Source organism: Trematomus bernacchii, unplaced genomic scaffold (assembly GCF_902827165.1).
Source record: "Trematomus bernacchii unplaced genomic scaffold, fTreBer1.1, whole genome shotgun sequence".
Taxonomy (NCBI): domain Eukaryota; kingdom Metazoa; phylum Chordata; class Actinopteri; order Perciformes; family Nototheniidae; genus Trematomus; species Trematomus bernacchii.
Window position 1 is genome coordinate 8,103,889 of NW_022987547.1, and position 23,795 is coordinate 8,127,683.

Consider the following 23,795-nt stretch of genomic DNA (forward strand, 5'->3'; position numbering starts at 1 on the left):
AACTATAGTATTAATGCTCCTAGCCATCACAATTGCTATTATAATGATCATTTATTGTCAATTTGTCAATAGGGCTAGGTCGGTTTATTTTATTGGTTAGAAATCTAATGTACAATTTATACTGGCTGGAATGTACATCCCCCTCCTTTAACATACTGTATCATCCAGGAAATTCAATTAAATGTATATCTTTGAAGATCTATTGAATGTTTGTTGTATTTCCTTTACTGTCTAAGATAGTATATTTTGTACTTTTATCAACCAAAATGTCCTATTTTCTCCAGCAATACAGATTGTAACCACAATTGGTCCACAGAATTTGAGAGAATTACAATTATTGCCCTGCAAAAGGTCACTAATTTGGTACATTTAAACCCAAAGAAAATTCCACACTGAATATGAATAACCTGGTTATTTCCCATCACCATGAGAACAAGCCTGGGACTAATGATGGACTTAGTGGGATGTTATGCAATATAGGTGTCCATGAAGTTTATCTGAAAAATGTATATCTACAAGAATACAAACCTTTTCCATTTAGAAAAACTATGATCAGAAACAAAGATACCAGTTTTACAGCCCATAATCTAATACGTATTGGTATCAAAATGACTAGAAACTGTCAACATGAGCTCACAGTGGATCAACTGTCATAGAACACAATGGTGATCTTTGATATGCTTTAATGGTTTTTGGCGAAGACAAATCAGTGAAATATTAGTTTTTTCTGAATACAATATACACAAAGACTTTCCTTGCAAAATGTGATACTGTATAAGAAAGTATTTTGAAGAACTTATATCAGTACGTGTAGTAAAACAAGTCATCATTCTACCATTTCATCTGTGTTCCCCAGGTGATCTCCTCATTAAAACAGGATTATGGGAGATATGAAGACACCAGACTTCGATGACCTGCTAGCGGCTTTCGACATCCCGGACATGGTGGATCCCAAAGCTGCTATTGAATCTGGCCCTAACGATGACCATGACGGACAGCTAAAGCAACCTAGTGGTGGGGTGAATGCCAATGATGATGAGTCCCAGAACCCATCACATGACATTGGTGTTAGTGTCATTGTCAAGAACATCAGAAACAAAAACACTAGCAGGCCTAATGAAACCATATCAGAGATGGATGAAAAGGTCCATTCCCAACACTATACTGCTAGCATTGACAATGGACTTTATAATGGCTTTTTGCCTTCAGGACAACCTGCTAGTCTTTACACCAAGAATGGATGGAACACTCCCAGCAAGGAAGGACAGCGAGTTGTCAATCAATCACCTACATTCAATCAGTTCAGCCCCAGCAGTGCTGAAGAGTTTGATGACAATGATAAAATAGAGGTAGATGACCCTATGGACAAACAGGGAGGTCAGTCATTCTTTAAGTCCATGACTAAGACTGAAAGCCCAAATCCCAAGTCTCCTGTATCAATCACTAGAGTTTCCAGCACAATCAGGAACCAAAAACCTGATCAAAACAACAACACCAATGGCACTCTGGAAGGTTCCAAGTCGGATAAGCCCCCTCAATTAGGTTTACCTGAGGGGGGACAAAAGGAAACTGTCCTCAAGTCTCAACGTCTGGAGTCCAAGGAGGCTGGAAAGCAAATGGATCGTGTTAATGAGTCCATTGTGTCTCAATTCCAAGCCAAGTCCTCTGCAAAACTTTCGTCTTGTATAGCAGCAATAGTAGCTCTCAGTGAAAACAAGTCTATCGCTACAGACTTGACTGTTTTGAATTTGGCCACAACACAGAAGGAACTAACCAATACAAATCCCATAGCTCGAGCAAAGCCACACGAGCTGGAGTCAGCCCTAGAGTTTGCAAAGCGGCTGCTCACAAGACAACCAGACAGCTCCACTAGTGTCATGATGAGTGAGGGTAGCAGTAAAGATTCCCCTGCCTCAAGCACAGACACCCCAACGGTCATCCCGAAAGTCAGGATCAAAACAATCAAGACGTCATCGGGGCAGATCAAGCGTACTGTCACCCGAGTTGTGCCAGAGTTCAGTGACATTTTCTCATCTCTTACAAGGCCCTCTCTGCCAATTGAAATAACCAAGCAAATTACTATTAAACCTGTGGCAACAGCTTTCCTGCCTGTCTCAGCAGTCAAGACCACTGGTTCCCAAGTCATAAACCTGAAGCTAGCTAACAACACCACAGTCAAAGCAACTGTCATCCCTGCTGCATTAATACAAAGTGCGAGCAGTGCCATCCTGAAAGCCGCTAAGGCCATCCAGCAACAGACGGTAAGGGTACCTGCCTCCAGTCTTGCTAGTGCCAAACTTGTGCCAAAAACAGTCCATCTAAGTAACCTCAATCTTCTGCCTCAAACTATATCTCCTGCTGTATGTGGTCTGAAACAGGCCCTGTCCTCCTCCAAACAACCACAGCAAGTCAAGCATCAGACAAGTCTTGCTGGCCGGGCCTCAAAGAAAGTCTCCACTATTCAAGTGTTTACCAACTCTCAAAGCTCTGTAGTGGACGCCTTCAATAAAGTCCTGAGTAGCATAAACCCAGTCCCTGTGTATGTCCCAAACCTCTCTCCACCAACCTCAGCTTGCATCTCTCTACCCTCACGTGGCTACAAGTGCCTGGAGTGTGGAGATTCGTTTGCTCTTGAGAAGAGCCTGACACATCACTTTGAACGTCGCAGTGTGCGGATCGAGGTCACCTGCAACCACTGTGCCAAAGGTCTAGTGTTCTACAACAAATGCAGCCTCTTGTCTCATGCCAGGGGCCACAAGGACAACGGGGTGGTCATGCAGTGCTCACATCTAATCCTAAAACCCATCCCTGTAGATCAGATGATAACTCCATCACCCTCATCAGGCCCAGCCAACCTAAATGGCATCATCTCCAACTCCCAAGTTCAAGCACCCTCCAGTCAAATCCCAGGAAGAGTTGCCAGTGAAGGGTCCCAAACTAAAGTGATTTCAGCTCCATGCAGTGCTCCTCTTGTGGCAGCCATGCCATTGGGGGATGATGCATTGAAGGTCTGCAGGCACAGCCTAAAATGCTTGGAGTGTAACAAAATGTTCCAGGATGGCAGCTCGCTAGCTATGCATTACCAACAGGCAGTGGATTCCAGTGGACAGGTTTGTTAATGTTATATGTGAACTGCTACATAGGTTCAAATAGGAGGGAGCCTTTGTTTCAATACATTTTTCTCATTTAGACTTTTACATTCACAGTACGAGAACTTCTATTTCTTGGCTTGACAAGATCTTTCGTTAAAATAAATAACAGGATCCTTTATGCAAGAAAAATCCCTCATATGCTGGGTGCATCTTTCCAGTGCCATGATAAAATGCTATTTCTTCTTTTCTTTTCAGAAAACATGCACCATCTGCCAAATGCTTCTCCCAAATCAGTGCAGCTTTCAGTCACACCAGCGAATCCACCAGCACAAGTCTCCTCACATCTGCCCTGAGTGTGGCGCCAGCTGCCGTTCTGTCCACTTCCAATCACATGTCACCAAGAACTGCCTGCATTACAGCCGTAGAGTCGGCTACCGGTCAGTCTAACCAAATAAAATCATAACATTTATTATTTGTATTTAAGTTTTCTCTTGTGCTCAAATTTAGTTTTGAACTTTCCAAAAAATGTCTTCTGTTGGAACTGAATTTGTTCAATAGTCAAACCTGACAATTGAACGATTTTCTTCCTTTACACAGTAAAATGTCATTTATAATTACAGTTATTATAACATCACATTTGTCTCAGCTTGACAACCTTTGTAAAGGGAAAGTGAAACTATTCAAAATGAAACCTATGGGGGAGATTGGACACTCATAATATTAATGTAAATTCACCCAAGATACCAAACATTAAAACAGAAAACCCAGTATCTGACCAATTACGGTTCAATTATGAGTCTGATCCATTACAATGTTATAGAAATCAACATCGACTTAAAATCGACAATATATTTGTATTCCAGTCTGGTTAAGATCATTTCCATGTCAGATGGTTATTCCATTTCTTTCACAGAAAATGAATATGCATATTGACCAAGAAAAGTTTGTGTCATGTACTGACCAACAAAAAAATTGAATCTTATAGCAGATACATCAACAAATCATGTCATCCTTTTCCTTCTCCCTCCAGCTGTATCCACTGTAGTGTGATCTTCGCTGATGTTGCATCTGTAAAATCTCACATCCAGAGTTCTCACTGTGAGATATTCTATAAATGTCCTCTCTGCCCAATGGCCTTCAAGACTGCACCTGGAACACACTCTCATGCAAACACACAGCATCCAGGAATGAAGGCAGGAGAGCCCAAGTAGGTCAAAAGCACTGTCTGCACTTAATATTTATATAAATGCTCATCTAAACCAAATGTATGTTGTTGTTATGTTCTGTTAAAGACTGAATTCCTGTTAAGGCCTGTTGTTGTTTTGTTTTGAAGTACATAAAAATATATATCTCAATGGAAAATTAAATATTGTAATATTTCAATTCAAATAGTATGCAATACACAAATAATACACCAGCTTTTTTGTTGTCAACACACATCCGCACGATCTTCCTTTTACAGAGACGCACACCATTAAAACCCAACACCCACGTCCAATTGATGTTTCAAAGGAAATTCATCCTCCCTGCATCATGAGCAGGATTTGTGGGTTTTAGACATGGTGGCTTATCTTGGGTTTATTCTTTCCACATGGCAACCTTTCAATGACTTACATACTATCCATCATCACAACTACTGACGACACAGGTGCTCAGGAGCAGAGGCCTGTACGACGAAGCCGGTTCAACATAACCTGGATATGTTTGAGTTAGCCGGTTGGCCTAATCCAAAACATACGTGCTCTCGCTAAGCGGTCCTACGACGCGGGTTATCAAGTGGATTGCTCAAGCCAGCCGTGTCCTATCTAGTTAGGTGCGCGTTCACATGAAAGGGGTGGTATTTGGAGCATTCGACCAATCACAAACATGGACATCGTACTGACAGCACAGCGTCATACTTCCTGAATGTAAAGTGAACTTTAATATTAGTCAAATATGAAGAAGTTAAACTTTAAACATCCATGACTTAAACACTTTATCCAGGATAAAAGCCATATAGCTGCACCTGCAAGGTGAATACAGCTGGTAAAAGAAAAAGTGTTTGAATGCGTACATTAACAGGTTTATGATATGCCCCGTCTAAGACACGAGTGGATCTGACTTTAATTACATTTGACTCGAGTGTTTCGTCAACTTAATGTGTTGCTTAAAATAATACTTCTGCATACATTATGTGATACTGTAAGTGTTGCACGGCCAGATACGGCTCAAGAAGCTGACTCAGATAAGGAAATATATGATACATTATGATGTGATATGCCGCGGACTGTACTGTTACTTTGATCCGGTTACTTATGTTGTGGCAGATATTTAATTAAGCTTTCTTAACGCTAATGTTATAATAGTCAGATTGCTCTGAAGATGGGAGGTGATATTCTATTAATGTTCACGTTCACACAGTCTGTGATTTTGGCCGGCCGTCTTTCCTGCAACGGCAGTTTAAACTGTATTTCCTTTCTCCTGTAATACGACTTGATCGCTTTAAACTCTGCACACTGAGCTCTGATTGGTCAGCAGGCAGTGCTTTTATCCTGGAACCTATCCTGCTCCGGAGGCTAGCCGTTCAGAATAAGTTATCTAGCCCGTTAAAAAGTGAACCAGCTTCGTAGGACCGGAAACCCCTGAAGTTAGCTTGCTAAACGAAAATCCTGATTCGTAGTATAGGCCCCAGGTTAGCCGCTCAGAATAAGTTATCATGGAGATCTAGCCCGCTAAAAAGAGAACCAGCGTCGTAGGACCGGAAACCCAGAGTTTTCCCTGAAGTTAGCCCGCTAAGCGAAAATCCGGCTTCGTAGTACAGGCCTCGGGTGTTTGTGTACTAATGTTTGGGTTTGGCCCAATTTAGATCTAAATCAACTTGTGATGTTAAACAACACTCCGAGTACTAAACCAATTATTTAAGTATGTTTAATAATTTAATAATTTCATGATCTAAACTTTTCTTTAGGTCTGTAAACGTTGACAAGTTAACGCTCTTGATTAATCTGGAAACCTTAGAGCATTAAACTGAAATTAACGCAAATGAATCACATTACCAGGTTCATCCCCAACGTCCTCCCGTAATTCCATCCACTAATGTTTACCATTAGTTGACTGGACTGACTCGAGAACACATCAGTAAGAACCAAGGTGTGCCTCACTATAAAAGGCACACCTAACCCATGACATATAGCAACTACACTTGTTCTTTGGTTGTGGTGAAAACTAGAACATTTCTAGTTCAGCAACTTCACTGGCTCCCCGTCAAATCCCGTATAGTTTTTAAGATTCTGCTCCTCGCCTTTAAGGCCATCCATAACCTCACTCCTCTGTACCTCTCCGACCTCCTGCACATCAACACACCCATCCACACACTCAGGTCTTCTGCTTCCCTCAACCTCACTGCACCTCCCCTTCCGTTTAACCACCATGGGGTCCAGAGCCTTCAGCCGCTCTGCACCCCGCCTCTGGAACTCCCTCCCACCTGACATCCGCAACACTGACTCTCTCCCCATTTTCAAATCACGCCTCAAAACATATCTCTTCACACTCGCATATCCATCCTGATCATTATCCATCACACATCCTCTGTTTTTATTTATTTGGTTATTTGATTGATTGATTTATATACTGCATTGTCTTGTTTATGTTTCTTATGCTGGTGTTATCTATTGTGTATCTTGTTTTTTATGTATTTGTACGGCGACCTTGAGAGCCTTGAAAGGCGCCTATATAAAATAAATGAATTATTATTATTATTATTATTATTAAAATGGGGTTATACCAATTGAAGTGAAGGAGCAGAGCTTTTTTTAAGGACGTACATTTTTTTATCTCTCTTTCAGGATGATCTACAAGTGTTCCATGTGTGATACCGTGTTCACATTGCAATCCCTGCTCAACACGCACTTTGACCAGCACATTGTCAATCAAAAGGTTTCAGTGTTCAAGTGCCCCGATTGCTTCATGCAATACGCACAGAAACAGCTCATGATGGACCATATCAAGGTGGGGATATAAAGCAGTTATTTTAGGGAAGCTAATATCCACTGTTTATGTATGTATGATTCTGTTGTAAGTTATTTTTAAAGTTAATTATACAAGTACTACAAATAACTTTAGAAATCATTCATATACTAGTGCTGAGTATATTTGTGGTTATGATTTATATGCATTGTGGATCATTTTCAGGCCATCCATGGAACCCTGAAAACCATTGAGGGTCCACCAAACCTGGGCATCAACCTTCCTCTCGGCACCATGCCTACTAACTCTAATAACAACAACAGCAACAGCCCCAAAATTAATAAAAATAAAACAAATAATAACAACAAAGATGGAGGAAATGTAAATGGTCAAGATAAGGGAATCACTAAGCCTTCATCTTCACCTCTAAAGAAAACAAACACTAACTGCTCATCGGACCTGAAGAGCCCACCATGCTCAGGATACACATGTGGAGACTGCAGGAGCCTCTTTAGTTCCAGAGAAGTCTTTGTGGTTCATATGAGAAGTGAACACGAAAAGGTGAATGTTTGAAACCATTCTCATTAGGAGGTTTACGAACAGTGGCATTTTTGAGATTCTGCTTAAGGATGAAAAGAAAACACACGTATTTTTAGAGCTGATGCCAATGTAATTTAAGCAAAGCTCTTTTACTTAAATAAAATGACTATAAAAAAAAATTCTGTATAAGAACGATAGGGTTCTTCATTACTGTTACTTAAGATAAGTATGTAAGCATAATCAGGAGAAGAAATCAGTGCTGAAATATGGCTGTTGTACTATTGCATGTTTTATAATAAATTCATTGAGGTCTAATTGGTTAATGCATTTTCCATTGCAGATTCTCAAGAAACACCCTTGTCGGCAGTGTGAGAAGTCGTTCAACTCCTCCCACAGTCTCTGCCGACACAACCGTCTCAAACACAAGGGACTGGGGAAGGTCTACACCTGCCCGTAAGTACACACCCACTGTGGTTTTAACAGCAAGTTTTTCAAACTTGTGTCCTTACGCGATTACGGTTGAGGTTCGGTTAGGTTTAGGCACCAAAATAACTTGGTTATCTTAGCGAAAAAGATCATGGTTTGGTTTAAAATAAGACTTGATTTTGTTATAATGGTTAACTATAATAAATAATTGGATACAGTAAGCAACAACTGGTCTCGTGATGATAAGAAACCAATGTTGACAGTGTTAGGAAATAGGAAACAAGTAGCAGTTGATGTGATCCAATGTTATGTTTGTTGACCCATTCATCCACCCTGACATCTATGTGGCCCTCAGACTACTTCTTATTTTACTACTAACAGATAGACAGGGCTTCGTCTCGCAAAAATGTACACATTCGTCGTTTACAACACAACTTACCCTGTTAAACCCCACGGACCCGCCGAAGGGTCCGAAAATGCTACATCTGCTAGCACCAGTGTGATCTCTGAAGTGTCATTTATGAAACTATTAATGTTCCACACCCAGCTGACGGGAAGAAACTCAGCTAACTGACTATACAAAAAAAAAAAAAAAAATAATAATAATAATTTCCACAAGAAGCCTTTCAATGAGCCCTTAGCAAATACGGACTAATGCTATTTCTGCTCATAACTCACAAAAATGATCAATTATAATTATACTTTCTGCACAAACAACACATCATCTGAAAGCTGAGATTCCACAGATTCCATTGGCATAGGTCTCATCACTGCACGGCCAGAACTCACTGAGCTAGCAGCCAGAACATAGCAAATAAACAACATCAGTTTTCAAATCCATGACAATAATTAGCAGGTTAAATTTTACAATAATTTTTTTTTTTTTTTCTTTTTTTTTTTGATGGAATGAATAACTATAGTGATGATTCAATGTTATAAAATGCTTTTTACAGTCTGGTACCTGAAAAAGGTCAAATGGCACTGATGGAACCAGATGTGCCCAAATGTGCCCAAAGCTTAGTCCGCCTGGACTTTTTTTCCCTAAATATCTCTAAAAAGGTCAATTTTCACTTGTTTTGCCTCAATCTTGATACAGGGTACCTATTATATGTTATAATTTGGATTCCTAAAGCTTTTAGGCTACTAACCCATCATCCAAGGGTGGTTTTCACTATAAGTAATGGTTTTTTGTTAGGCGGAGGTAAGAATTTACACTTTTTTACTATGTTCCATCTGAATTCACTCTGACACAGAAACATCTATATTGATTCTGACACGTTTACATCCATCTCACAGATGTAACCTTGCTTTGAGAAAAAAGATTATTAATTTAACCCTTTTAGAAGTGAAGTTATAGTCATTTGTTCTGGGCATGTCATTTTCGAGCCTGAAACCTGAAAAACAGGCTTGGGGTCTAACAGGCATGATTAGTATCCATTCAGAAGCCAAAATTACTGCTGTTAATTCTGGAGGTTTAGGGGTGGGAATGCAAGCTTGCTTCAGCTTGTTTTCCAACAATTTCAACCGAAATTATTCTTCAGAAGTTATAATAAGAATGAAAGCTAATTTAAACTATGCAAGTACTAGCACGCAAAAGTCAGCTGTTATTGTTATTTGCTTGTACTTTGATAGGCACTGTCCAGCTCTCAGTCCTCCGTTCAGTAAAAGAGTGCTGCTGGATCAGCACATTCATCTGACACATGGGGTCAAAGAGGGGAAGACAGTCAACTCGGACAATACGGAGGCTTTACCGGACAAGGATACGGTACTGTTGCATACACGTCAACATAATTGTGTTAGCAGGAAGTTAATCTTTTTACCCTACAAGGGTACTGTCAATCCTAACTCATTTCCATTTTCTGTGCAGACACTAAGCCCCAAAAGGAAGCCAGAAGAGGACGAGGGGTCTCCAGGCCTGATGTCCAGGGGCTCCGGCTCACAGCCGTTAAAGAGGCTCAAAGTTAATATCCTTAAAGTTCAAAAGTGTGCCGTCTGTGGCCTCACAACTGAAGACATCGCAGCTTTCCATGAGCACATTCCCCAGCACAAGTCTGATGGCTCTTCCTACCAGTGTCAAGAGTGCGGCCTGTGCTACACCTCCCACCGCTCGCTGGCCCGACACCTCTTTATCGTCCACCGGCTAAAGGAGCAGCAGGGTCTCGCCCTATACAATGGACGGGGCAAGGATGACGATGAGAGTCAGAGAGAGAACCAGCTGGACGTTACAGACGGGACACCAAACACCAAATGCAAAGTGTGCGGGATGAGGTTTGAGACGGAGGGAAACCTAAACACTCACATGAGGACACATGGGATGGCTTTTATAAAGTCTAAGAGACTGATTGCGGCTGAGAAGTGACTTTTTCAAAGCATTCCAACTAAAGCAAATACTGTTGTTTTAAACTTTACAGTTTGTTAAGACAAACAACTCTCAGTATATTATGCGGTACTACATTCAAAATGTAAATGCCGGTTACTACAATATGTATACAGTATAAACTCAAAAATATGTAAGACATGTCAAAATCACTTTATGTTTAAGATAGATTTTTGTACACGTAAATGTTTTTAGGCTTTGAGGTTGTTTTATAGAAGAGCTTTTCTTCTTTTATTTGAAACAATTTCCATTGTTCTTGCTAGGGCTAGATAATATGTGGATATATTGTTGTAATGGGACTAATTCTCATACAGTCAGCAGTGTTCTGAATGTTTAAAATTGCTGATGTAAAACAAATGTCTATAAGAAGAAACATGCACAGATAAACCCTTTTGGAGTTTCATGTTTTTTTGCAGTACATAATATTTGTCCTGTAGTACCTGATGTCCTCAGTTTCACTTAACTTAAACCGTTTCACTTAATTTAAACCGTGCTCCGCGCTGTAGTGGATGGCACGTTTCCACTACAGCGCGGAGCACGGTTTAAGAGGGCTGTGACGTCAGCGGCCCGTTTTTGGTTGCGTTTCCACTTGGCCTAGTACCGGCCGGCGGGTCCTAATTCACAGTTTTTCTGGCCTCATAAAATCGTGGTTCTAGGGCCAGAGACAACGAGGCTGAGTCGGGCTGAGTATGCTAAACTAGAGAGAGAATCGCTGGCAAGGGGGCTACAACTACAACAAGATGGACATATTTGACCGTGATTTAATTGTAATACACGTTTCAAAATGATCCCGAAGTAACAACATACTGATACCGGTTAGTAAAAACCATGAATTAATGCTTTGACAAGTCTGCAGACAGACGGCAGGCGAAAAACCTTTTAAAATGCGTGTTTTCTAAATGGAGATTGGCTAAGCTAACGCAGTATATGCTCCGACCATCCACACTCACAACAACGGCCTATACAGACATAAATAAAGCAGCGACTGTATTCGCCATGACACAGGCAGTCTGTGGTGTGTACTTGTTTAACTTTTGTCTAGTTTCTGAACATATATGAGGAGCTGTGAGCTCTGAGTGCTAACAGCTAACGGCTGTGTTGTTTTTCTGGGGTTCTCATTGAAGATGACGTCACGGCTCCGCCTACACTGCGTTACTATAGATACTACCCCAGTTCCTAAACTGTAATGGAAATGCGCCATAAAGTGAGCCAGTCCTAACGAGGCCTAGCCATACCGAGTGAGGCCGAGCGAGGCCGTGTAGTGGAAATGCGCCATTAGAAATTGAGGGAAAAGTTTGGCATCAAACATTCATTATGTTTTAGTTTTTGTTTCATTTAATTAATAACTAAGAATTGTCTCTGAGCCTTTTAAAATAAAACCTTGCCCTGGTCTCCTTTAAAAAACAAAGATTATTGACCCTAAAACAAAATCTAGGAATTCCGTTTAAGCTAATATTAAATTAAACATCAAAAGATATCACACAAATATAACGTCTATCAATGGCATACAACTTTGTAAAATGTGTGTTATTTACATATCAAATACATACACAGCGAATATTAAGAAATCAGTTTATAGCTACCAGTTTTGTGAATGACTATTGTATTTTTCAACAGAAACAGGAGCCTTTAAAAAATACCAGGGCCATATGTGAAGACATTTTGAAAATATATTTTTGGAAACATTTGTATATATGTATGGCAGCTCTTTAAGTTCTTTAAAAATATTATTAAATGCTACAGTATTGACTTTTTATAATATCAGACTTATTTCTATCATAATATCAACATTTTCAGTTTTTTTTGTTTTGGTTTTAATGTTGTCATAATGAGTGTTCAATTTTACAGGAATAACACTGAGATTTGTTTTTTTACAAATGTTAACTGGGAAACTGAATTATTGATAAAAGACAACCAGTTCAATTTAATGAACAATAACTGCAAGACTTGATAATCAAAAGATGGTTTTCCATTGCTTTCTATGTTGCAATCATTTTCAAACGTTTTTGGATAGTAGTTGCTACTTAGACAATGAGGCTTTAACTGTCAGGCGCTGTGAAGCTGCATGTGAGAAACAGTCTGTGAATGATTGTTGAAAAGAATGTATCTTACTGCTGCTGTTTTTAGACATTTGTCAGGCCACTTAGACTGAAACAAATAACAAATGAAAAATAAAAACTGCTTTGCCCTGACCTTCGCCATATTAATCTTATCAGACGATAAAAAGGTAGTTTTGAGTAATAGCTTCTTGTTTGCCCCCATAAGCCCCAACAACTCAATTTATGGTGCTTTAACCAACAGTGTCACTGTCTAGCAGAGGTGGGACCAAGTCATTGTTTTGCAAGTCCGAGTCAAGTCTCAAGTCTTTGCGCTCAAGTCCAAGTCAAGTCTCAAGTCTTTGCGCTCAAGTCCAAGTCAAGTCTCAAGTCAGGATGGGCAAGTTCAAGTCAAGTCCAAGTCCTTTACTTTGACAAAACGAGTCTTAAACAAGTCCTTATGTGCTTTTCAACAAATGTAATGACATCGATCAACAGAATAATACTTAATAATCAAACTGCTCTTTATTAGTCACATTAATCATTTAATAATCCATTTTCTCTCTGCTGGTAAAGTAACGTGTTTTCTTCTATTTTAAGAGGGATAAGTAAGGTAAGGCTACCGTGACGGTTTGATTCAGAAGGAGTTTAATGTATAAGATCCCTGATGTTAAGGTAACCAGAATGATTATTTCCACTGTGTACAGCATGTTATAAGGGACCCACAATCTATCTTTATGCAAGGGATAATGTGCAGCGAGGCGGTCTCTATGGGGAAAAGAACACCTGAATCTAGATCCCTCTGCAGGTGGTACTTTAACTATATTTTGATGCTAATACTTTTGTACTTTTACTTGTAACATTTTGAATGCAGGACTTTTTATTGTAACCGAATATTCCTACACTCAGTTACTTTTACTCAAGTACAAGATCTGAACTTCTCCCACCTCTGACAATAAATCCTGAGTGGTTACCAAAAAAAAAACCCTGCTCTGAAGGTTATTTTCATTTTACAAATCCTGCACTCAGCTTTGCTTTCTCCAATATCATTGAAATGCAGCCAGATGCTGCTTCTTTTTTCGGTTTTCGCTAATTTCTTGACTTTTTCCGACGCGCTTGCATTTAAATCCGGCTCTCCGGCTCCCCATCTCCCGGTCGCTCTGTGTAGCTGGCCTGTACCACTACACCTGCTCTCTTTCGAGCGTCTGCCCCCCACCCTTCTTTCACATAATGGTATGATCCCAGTGTGTCCTCGCATATGATTGGCTGCATGGTGGCTCAGCAAAATAAAGTCCCGCCCCTGCCTGCATGGATTCACAGCAAGAGTAGGAGCGGCTGAAGATTCTGCTCTCCCCGACGGGAGTCTGCTCTTCTAGCGGCATCTCGCGATCGGCGTGTTGGAGACCCCTGAATTAAAGTATCAAGTCACCTCAAGTCAGAAGGCTCAAGTCCAAGTCAAGTCCCGAGTCATTGGTGTTCAAGTCCAAGTCGAGTCGCAAGTGTTTTGTGATTTTGTCAAGTCGAGTCCAAAGTCATCAAATTGGTGACTCGAGTCTGACTCGAGTCCAAGTCATGTGACTCGAGTCCACACCTCTGCTGTCTAGTGCCTCTAATAATAATAATAATAATAATAGATTTATTTTGTTAGCGCTTTTACAGGTGCTCAAAGTCGCTTTACAGAGATAGTGAAAAGAAAAGAACAACAAATAAATATAGTTAAAGTCAAATAAAAATCAAGCAATACAAGACAATCACACATTAAAAGCCAGATTGAAGAGGTGAGTTTTTGTAAGTTTTTTGAAGGTAGGGAGGTCAGTGCAGTCTCTGATGGGTTGTGGGAGTGAGTTCCAGAGGGAGGGGGTAGCCACGGAGAAGGCTCTGTCCCCCCAGGTCCGGTGATTGATGCGGGTGGGGATGGATAAGGTTGGCTTCTGATGAGCGGAGGCAGCAGAAAGGGGTGTGGTGGTGCAGCAGGTCTGTGAGGTTGGGGGGGGCATGATTGTTGAGGGCTTTGTGCGTTATGAGCAGGACTCTGAAGTCGATTCTTTGATGGACGGGGGGCCAGGGGAGGTTCTGGAGGACGGGAGTGATGTGGTCTCGGGAGCGGGTGTGGGTGAGGAGGCGGGCAGCAGAGTTCTGGATATGTTGGAGTTTATTGAGTAGGTTGGATGGTATGCCGTAGACTAGAGGATGCTATTGCAGTAGTCGAGTCGTGATGTGATAAATGCATGAAATGATATGAAGAATGTAACACTTGCTGGCAGTAAGTAATTTGTTAATAGTTAATTTACTCATCTGCAACTAGATGATCACCCCATGAACCACTCTTACAGGTCTGTCTTTTCTAACAGCCCACCCACCCATCCCCCCTCTCCCCTCTTAATATGCCTAATGCTTCCTGGACTGAAATATTGAAAGAAAAAAAAAATCACAAAACCTGTTACTTCCCTTCCTCACCAATTTCATGCTGAGCTATAAGAAGTAACATATTCAACATTTGAATCACACTTTGGAGAAATAGAGATATAATGACTTGAAATAAAGTTGAAGCAAATTTAGATTTAGATATAGAATTAATTAGGATATAAAGCTACATCATACTTGATTTGTATAGATTTCGCCCCCCCCCCATTGTTGCCAGGTAAAGTCTTGGTACTTTATAAAGTTGTTTTTTAAGGACAAGCTCACCCTCTAGTGGCCGTTGTTGTTTTGCACTGTTGCTCCTACTATATTCTAACCTGAGATAGCTTGTTCAAGTAAAAACAAACTAAGTCGAAACATTTGAGGAAAAATATTTAAATGATTTCACACAAAAAAAACAACAACATCTGCTGTTCGAACGGTGGTCGTGGTACAACGTGGCACTGACTTTAGTATAAGTGTAGCAATGATTATTATGCTTATATTTTAATTATCCTGTGCAGTGACCATAATCCCAGCCTGGATATCTTTTGTTTGCATCCTACCCTCAAGTAACCAAATCCTGTTCACACCTGATGTAGAAAACCAGGTTGCCATCTGCAGTAACCAAAGCAGTTTTTCCATCTACCCCATTCAAGATTAATTTCACGCTTCCTTCTTCTTCCCTCCTATGTTATTTAAACTCCCTCTCCATTAAAAAGAAACACTTAGTCATAAAAATGGCACCGAGTTGGATGGTGTTCCTTCTTTTTGCAGGGTGTAGTAAAGCGCTGGAGAATACGCAGGCCTCGACTGTGTCTCAGAAATGTACAGAGGATACCAACACTTTTCTCTGGGAAATTACCCAGGACAGGCCGAAGGAATATGCTGTTCAAAGTAAGTGTTGTTGCCTTTTTATTTCTGTATGTTTAATTGTAAAGTCACATTTGCATTGAGTCTGAGGCAGTGGATGTTCTGGTGAATTTAAACCACAAGGGCCAGCTTTTCTTTCAGAGGGGCCAGCTACATTACTTTTGAAAATAAGTGTTACTTCAAGCCATGGAGTGGATACAAGCCATCCAGAAAATCTTTATCAAACAGCCAACAACATAATAGTAAGTCAAATAAAAGTCAACTGACTCATATGTACATCCGAAAGAAAAAATGTGCTTTGAAATAACCGTAATTAAGAATATTTATACTACAAGGCTTAGAAAAGAGAATACAAAAGTGTTGATGTTTTTATCAGATCCGTTGCAGCCCCTTTTTTAGAGATTTGGGTATGGAGGAAAATAGAGAGGGTTGTGTTTTCTGACACTTGGTGAGTTCCCTGGAACACCGGGGACACATATTCATGTATAAAAGACGTACAAAAGTGCATTTTGCATGATAGGTCCCCTTTAAGTTGTGTTTTTTGGTGATGCTTGTCTATGTTTTATCAGTGTACGATGCATTTGGAAAGATGGGCAGCAATGTGAAAGGAGGCAATGCAAACCGGCCTGGCCTGCTGCAGCAGTGTCGCTCTGCACATGGGCCCTCTTTCTCTGCACAGTACTGTGAGGTGTTCCTTAAACAGGTAACAACAAACAATGTAAAAAAACAAACATGATAAAATACCATTGTTATAGATCCTGAACTGAGTTGTTTTTACTATAGGGAACAGTCCAGTACTTTGTGGGTATTTGTGTTCCTGAATCCTGTGGAGAAGAAGATGTGGAAATGCTGGTGCTGGACGGTCAGTGATTTCAAAATAAGTTTTCTCTGGACAAAGCATTCTGTCATTCCAATACATTTTTTCACCCTTTTTTTTAACAGGGAGTCTTCAGTTTGGTCAGACGTCCCTCATTCCTCCTTTACCTCACATCCTGGTCAATCAGTCCACTCAGGAGATGATCATGACCCACTGCTTGTCCGCGATTGCACCCGGTGCATTAGATGCCATCTCTCTGTAAGCATTTTATTGGACATGTTTTTTTTCTTTAAAAAACCTTCCCTTCTGTCTTAATTACTAAACATCACTCAATGATCAACGATCGATTATCTCTGCAAAGTGAAAACATTGGCGTATCATCTTTAAGGTATGAAACTCATAATGAAAACAAACATATGCATTTAGATACATATGAGAAATGTGGCAGTTTATATATTTATTTCCTTGACACAAAATATTTTTTTGTAATGTCTGAAGGAGTCAAGAACTAACATCATGTTGTATTTTGTGTTGATATAATTATAGCTGATAGTGTTGAATAGGCACATGATATCGTTTCATATAAATCGCATGCCCCCAAATTGAATCCTATCAAAATCGTATCAGGGCCGATGTTGTGTTATCAGCTAATTATTATTTTGTTGTCCAAATAGTGATGTGATTTACACCCCTTCTATCTATGTGTGATAAACTGAACCAAAGAAGTTAAGTGAGATTTCAAGACTTCACTCTACCTTTTTGCTCCTGCAGGTTTGTTTGTTGTGTAATGGTAGCCATCCCCCTTGCGGCTACCCTGTTAACGGCTATAATAAAGTGGCAAAGAAACAGAGAGGTCAGGCCATCAGCGCAGACTTCCTGTTCAAACACAGGCCTCAACCTTTATGGGACCATGAAGACCAATGGCTCCTACAGTAGTGATATCAATCATGACACGGAGGAAAATAGTAGTAGTAAGTACATTTTGTATTATGTGTAGATGATAGGTAAATTATTAACCCCTTGAGAATGACAATTTCCAAGTGGGAAAAAACTGATGAAAAAATGTATCGAAGAGAAATGATCTGAGTGATTAAGGAAAACTATTCCAGTCTGATAGTTGCAAAAATATTGTTTACCTGAAAAAATATTTATTTGTCTTTCCTAGGCAGCACCAGCATCACATCCCGAAGCTTTTTGTACCGGTGCCTTCAGGCGTTCTCCATACAGAACACCAGCCAGGGAGTCCTGAGCACCTCCTCATCCGTCCCAGGAGGAGGCTACTCCTCCCTGAACGGCATCCGCGTTCTCAGCCTGTTATGGATCATATGTGGACACTCTGCTCAGTTTCCTGTTATAAACAATCTGGGTACGACGAGATTCACTGTCAATGGTGGAATGTAACAAAGTACATTTACTCGTACTTGAGTGTTTTCATGATATGCTACATAATACTTGTATTTAACTTAATTAGAAAACCAATATTATACTTTTTACTCCACTACATTTATCTGTCAGCTATAGTTACAATAACTTTACAGATTCAACCAATAAGCTAGAATGACATTAATAAGCTAATAAATGGACTATGATATACAGCAGCAGTTTACAAAGCAATTAAAATAAGCTCCACATTTACCAGTTGTGATGAACACATTAACACATCAGTTATATATAATAATAATAATAATCCAGTTATTAAACATTACACATTGGGTACTTTTACATTTTCCACTAAGTACATTTTAGAGCCAATTCTTGTGTATTTTACTTAAGTAGGATTTTGAATGTTGGATTTTTACATCTAACAAAGTATTTCTACAATTTAGTTTTGCTACTTTTACTTAAGCAACAAGTCTGAGTTTATCTTCCACCACTGCTCCATGTCACAGTCTCATTCAGTATACAAGTCATTCAGTCACCTAAATATTATTATTGTGAAAAACATTATCTTTTTTCCAGATAACTACAAAAACTGGAGGACAACAGTTGAAAGCAACCCTCTGCATGTGCTTACCATCAGCGGGCCCGTTTTTCTAGCTGTGGACACCTTTTTACTGCTAGGGTAAGACTGAAACAACATTTCATTTCGTTTAAAACCATACTTTATCTGTACAAATAAAACACTGAGTTTTGAAGGAGTTGACCCAACGATTTTTGTCTTACATGTAGTGCCATTTATCAACTTAGATTTGCCATGAGTAGATGGACACTTCTAGTACTTTTTGTGATATTGTAGAGAGTAAATCATTCCTACAATAGGCTGCTGAAAACAAGATCTCTGGATTAGCTTGAAAAACAGGGTCATAATATCTGGAAGTACGCCATGCTGTTAAGTTGTTCAAATGTGAAACTTACATCAACACAATATAGATTGATAAATAGCACTGCAAGTACTGTAAGAGAGTTACATATTCATTTTTGTTTTGCAGTGAACTGTCCATTTAACTTATCAGTTTTTAGCCGTTTCTAAAGCAGCTTTTGTGTTGTAGGGGTCTGCTTAGTGCGAGGTCTCTGCTGGGCTCCATAAACAAGGCTGATGACAATTTGAGTCCGAGTTTGGTGGCTAACTACCTCCTCAGGAGGATTAAAAGGTACTCCATGTTGATCATATCACCAAAGTTATGATTATCTATGTGTCATTCTTTACTTCTAAACAGATTTGAAAGCTCTTCTTTGTATATGTGAAGTTACATAAGTGTGAATACTCTTTGTCTTTTCTACAGGATTCAACCACTGCATATGTTTGTTATGTGTCTAACGATTGGCCTCATCTCACTGATCCAGTGGGGACCCTACTGGTTCCCATTTATAGATACACTGATGGATTGTAAGACGTACTGGTGGGCTAACTTATTTTTGATAAGCAATCTTCTTCCAGTCCATGAAATAGTAAGTAGTACATTGATTATTTCCTATTCTGAAATGTGTATATACTTACCTGCTTTTTTATCTGATTTCCTCATCTCTCCTCAGTGTATCCCTTGGTCATGGTACCTGTCTCTGGACTTCCAGTGTTATGCCACCACTCCTCTGTTGGTCTATTTTTACAGACTGTATGTCCTTGATTTCTACTTTTGGCAAACTCCCCTTTTGAATCATGGCTGACTTATAACAGCACTACTCCTGTAATCTTATTCCTCTATCCTGTCTTTTGTTTATCAGAAACAGAGGTGTGTTTATAGTTGTTGCTGGAGGTCTTCTGCTGATGACCACTGTGGCCGGAGCTGTTGTAACTGCACTCATGCATCTGCCTGTCTTTCAGCCATCTACCCTGTAAGATCTAGTGATGGTGATATGCAAACAGTTATACAAGTGGAGGCTAACCAGCAGATAAAGTAAATTCTTTAAAATTGTCTTAATTCTCTACAATGTTTCTTTGTCTATTTTGCAGGACGTCTGAGTATTACGTCTTATATTACTATGTCAAACCGTACACAAGGTATGGGCCATTTTTAATAGGCATCTTGGCTGGAATATATTTGACAACAAAGAAAGACCCACTGTTAAAACATAAGGTGAGAACACCCTGCCAGACAGCTTATTTTCATGTAGAAATGAACACATTTTAACGTATTTTGAGAGGTTATCAGGCCAAAGAGACACAGTGATAGGGAACTAATTACTTGGCCCGTTAGTTATTTGTTTTAAATTGCTTATCCACTCCTCTCACTACTCTCTTCCCCCTAATATTCTCCTTGCATGTGACAGCTTGCCCTTTCTTTGTGCTCGGGCTTTGACCACAGCGGTTTCAAGATATGACCCTGATAGTGGGCTCTGCTTGCCAGAAGGCAGAGTGGTTCACACTCACGTTCAGAACATTGCCATAGAATGTTAATTATCCTCTCAGGATTAGTTAATTATCCGGGACTAAGCGGGAGGGTAAGGGTTATATGCTCTTTAAGGGATATGAGGTATCTGTACGGACTCAACTCACATGCACATCACACTCATCTCCTTATCGTGTCTTTCTGTTGCGTCTTTTCAGTGGCAGGCAGCACTTGGTTGGATCTTCTGTCTGTCAGTCATGGCTGCGGTAATTGGATTGTCTTACATCCTCAAGGAGACCCCAGCCTCTCCCTCTGTGCCCCATGCCCTCTACCAGGGTCTGCACAGGCCGCTCTGGGCTCTGGCTGTGACCTGGATCATACTGGCCTGTGAGGATGGGTATGGAGGTAAACAAAGAGCACTAATTTTAATAAATTTGTATTTTAAATATGCATCTTAACAAATGATTGAATACACTATACATGACAGTATCTTGCTTCATAATTTCATTCTTCAAAAGTATAGTATCAATGGCAATATGAGAAACATACTGTATACTGCTCTATTTTTGGCAATTGTTATTAAAGCAAAAAAAAAACATTAACATTATGCATCCAGAAATGATAAATAACAGAACTATAAGAAAAGGAAAACATGGATTTTAGATTTTGGGGATATGTGTCTTTACATCATGCAAATGAAGTCCCAAATAAATGACCTATAAAACTTTTAAAAACAATGCTCTTTTCAATGCTCTCTCCAGGTTTGATCAAAAACCTCTTGTCCCTGGGTTTCTGGGTTCCTCTTTCCAACATTAGTTTTGCCTGCTATCTGACACATCCCGTCTTCATAATCCTTTACATTGGCCTGCAAGAGACCCCAATCCACTACACAGACATAAACTTTGTAAGTCAACACCTTTTTATTGAGTTTCACGAAGCGACCTTTTAAGATTATACCTTTTTATATTTGTGTTTTTGTTTCCTTTTCTAAGTTAATGTACTACATTTCTCCCATCTTCTTTAGATGTACCTGTTCTTTGGACACCTGGTGCTCACGCTGGTGTTCAGCTATGTGCTTACCCTGCTGGTTGAGAAGCCATACCTCCTCCTAAAATGGAGAGGTACATAAAGAACACAAAACACTCTATCCAGCTAACACCCCTACTCTTACTGTATGTGTTCGTTTGTTGTGCCTTGTAAGTTATTTCAGTTTCTTGATCAAGTAACTTTTTGTAGAAAGATCACACAAACTTGTAACTCAAAAGTATTAATTCAATTGGTCATTAAGAAAAAACAGTTTACTATTTAGGATAAGTGGCAGTTATGCTATTATTTACTGTGTCTCCACATAGTGTAAATTCTATATTGAAGCTATTAAAAGAGGAGAGGGCTTGGACTACGGAAACATACTTTAAGTGTAGCCCTCGTGCCAAGACAAGGCTTGTGTGACACAAAGTTCATCATATTCCCCCGGCCATTCGACCCCCTCTGAAACTGGACTTGGACATTGCACTTTCCATGGCAGTGAATAAGAAAGTGACACTGACTCAGCTGGTGAGATCATAACAAAGGTTTTCAGTTACTTATGACGCATAAATGGCACGCTACATTTCCATCGTAGCACTTGCAATATGCTTGGTATGCGCTCTGTGTTACATTGCATTAAGATGAGTAATGCTTTCTGAACAGCCTCAAAGGAATACCTTGAACCTTTGCCACTGTTGATCCCTGCTGCTCACTCAGAAACTTAACTCCTCATGTGGGGATATTCACAGGAACTATGTTATAAAATCAGCACAATGATTTCAGGATGGAGTTTATTTTTATTTTTTAAACAACACTATTTCTCTGAGAATCTTAGTCCAATGATGACATGTTTCAGCATTTAATCTTCTTAATTAAATGGTGTTTTAGTTCAATTTTAGGCAAGACCCTGCGTTAAGTGTATGATAAGATCCAAACATGGCTACCTATTTATTTATTTTAATATAGTGATCTCATGTCAAACATTTTCTGGCTACATTACAGGAAATACTGAGCATGGCTGTTATAAGTGTTGATTTCATATACTGTAAGTTCTATATTGTGTAACTCCATATGTACATGTATTTGACCTTGAATATATTGTTCACATCACATCATTGATGGTTTTGTGTCCTCATTATCTGATGTTGTGCTCTTAAGGTAAATAAAACCTTTCATAATGTTTGTGTATTGTGTCATTGTGACCCTTTGTAGTGTGTGATGATTTACATATAAAGCCCTGGCCCTTTGATATAATTACTTTATTTAATTTGTATTTATATGTTTGAATGTCTTTTCAAATGTTTTCTCATGTCTTTTGTAAGGACCGCTTCTTGTTTATTTTTTGGGTGAAATATCTGAAAGCATTATGTTAAATGATGTATTGGTAGAATACAGCGACGTGCAGTCAGGGGAGGCAGGGAGGCAGAGCCTCACCTGTGGGTGAGGCACAGATGAGATCTGCCTCACCTCAGAATGCGTCACCCCACAGAAACTGGCTGGAAAGCGGGCCCTAAGCGCATGCCTGTTACCATCTCACTGTAGGTCACCAATGTAATGTTTGTAGATCCCTTTATTACATTTATCCTCGCCATCCATAGTCTCTAAATAACTTATTTCACGTATATATGATATTTAGGCTCGCTGGTCTCATCATACAACGGCAAAAAAGCACCAGGGGAGGCAGCCATAACCTCTGCCGCACTGAAGTGTGCCCCGCACGTGAGCCCACAGGTTCTTGTTGCTACTGTAATTCTACGCCGAGACGGTAGACGCAAACAACAAACTAGACTTTTGAAACTACAGGAAGATAAGGAGGACTTTTACAAAAAAGTAATAGAGATTGTTGTCCAGAAGGATAGCATGGACTTCATCTTCAAGTCAAGGTAAGACCATGCACATTTGTAATGAAAATGGGATCTTACTAAGAAAGAACAATCCAATATTTAGATTTTGGGTATCCTTTTGTTGAACGGTCTGTTTAAAATGAATCGAAGCATCAGACAAAAAGCTTTTGAAAATAACCGAATATTTCGATTAAGGTCAAAATATCAGTCAGTGAGTCAGTGCCTCACCCATGAACCTCACCGCACGTCACTGGTAGAATATGATCCTGGCATTGTTGAATCTTGTTTTTCTGTAGCTGTGTGTTATTGTTTTTCCATGTCAAAATCCATTAGCAGCTATAAACATCCAGCCCCCCACTCCTGTGCTCCTGTCTGTGCGTTATTGTTGGTCAGTAGATGCATTTAATTGCTGTTGTAAACATAATAAGGTCGTGTGTGGTGTTTAAAACAAGTATTATTCAAATATTAGCCTTCTCCATCCTGAGCCTCATCGGCCACCTATGGTAAACATTCATACATTTCTCTGTGAGGTGGATGGTTCTGGTTCTGGATTATCTTCCAGAAGATGAAGGTTGCAAGTTAAGCGCTGATAACAGTTGCGGTGATACCCAACACTTTCCAAGTCATCAGGGAGAGTTTTAGGGATCTGGTC

At 39.8% G+C, this 23,795-nt stretch overlaps 2 protein-coding genes across 2 annotated transcripts; both read left to right on the forward strand.

The window, feature by feature from the left end:
• The first annotated feature begins 869 nt into the window (after window positions 1-869).
• Window positions 870-10,844, forward strand: znf532 (zinc finger protein 532). Its single transcript, XM_034122754.1, has 8 exons — window positions 870-3,110; window positions 3,348-3,529; window positions 4,123-4,299; window positions 6,917-7,079; window positions 7,263-7,598; window positions 7,918-8,030; window positions 9,636-9,768; window positions 9,871-10,844. Exons 1-8 carry the CDS (start codon window positions 882-884, stop codon window positions 10,360-10,362), a joined length of 3,825 nt encoding a protein of 1,274 aa, XP_033978645.1. The 5' UTR covers window positions 870-881; the 3' UTR covers window positions 10,363-10,844.
• A 4,724-nt stretch (window positions 10,845-15,568) lies between these two features.
• oacyl (O-acyltransferase like) lies at window positions 15,569-22,481 on the forward strand. Its single transcript, XM_034122785.1, has 15 exons — window positions 15,569-15,713; window positions 16,259-16,392; window positions 16,473-16,551; window positions 16,632-16,764; window positions 17,278-17,477; window positions 17,672-17,872; window positions 18,466-18,568; window positions 18,996-19,097; window positions 19,230-19,395; window positions 19,480-19,559; window positions 19,669-19,779; window positions 19,898-20,021; window positions 20,492-20,678; window positions 21,035-21,177; window positions 21,298-22,481. Exons 1-15 carry the CDS (start codon window positions 15,572-15,574, stop codon window positions 21,400-21,402), a joined length of 2,010 nt encoding a protein of 669 aa, XP_033978676.1. The 5' UTR covers window positions 15,569-15,571; the 3' UTR covers window positions 21,403-22,481.
• The last annotated feature ends 1,314 nt before the right edge of the window (window positions 22,482-23,795 follow it).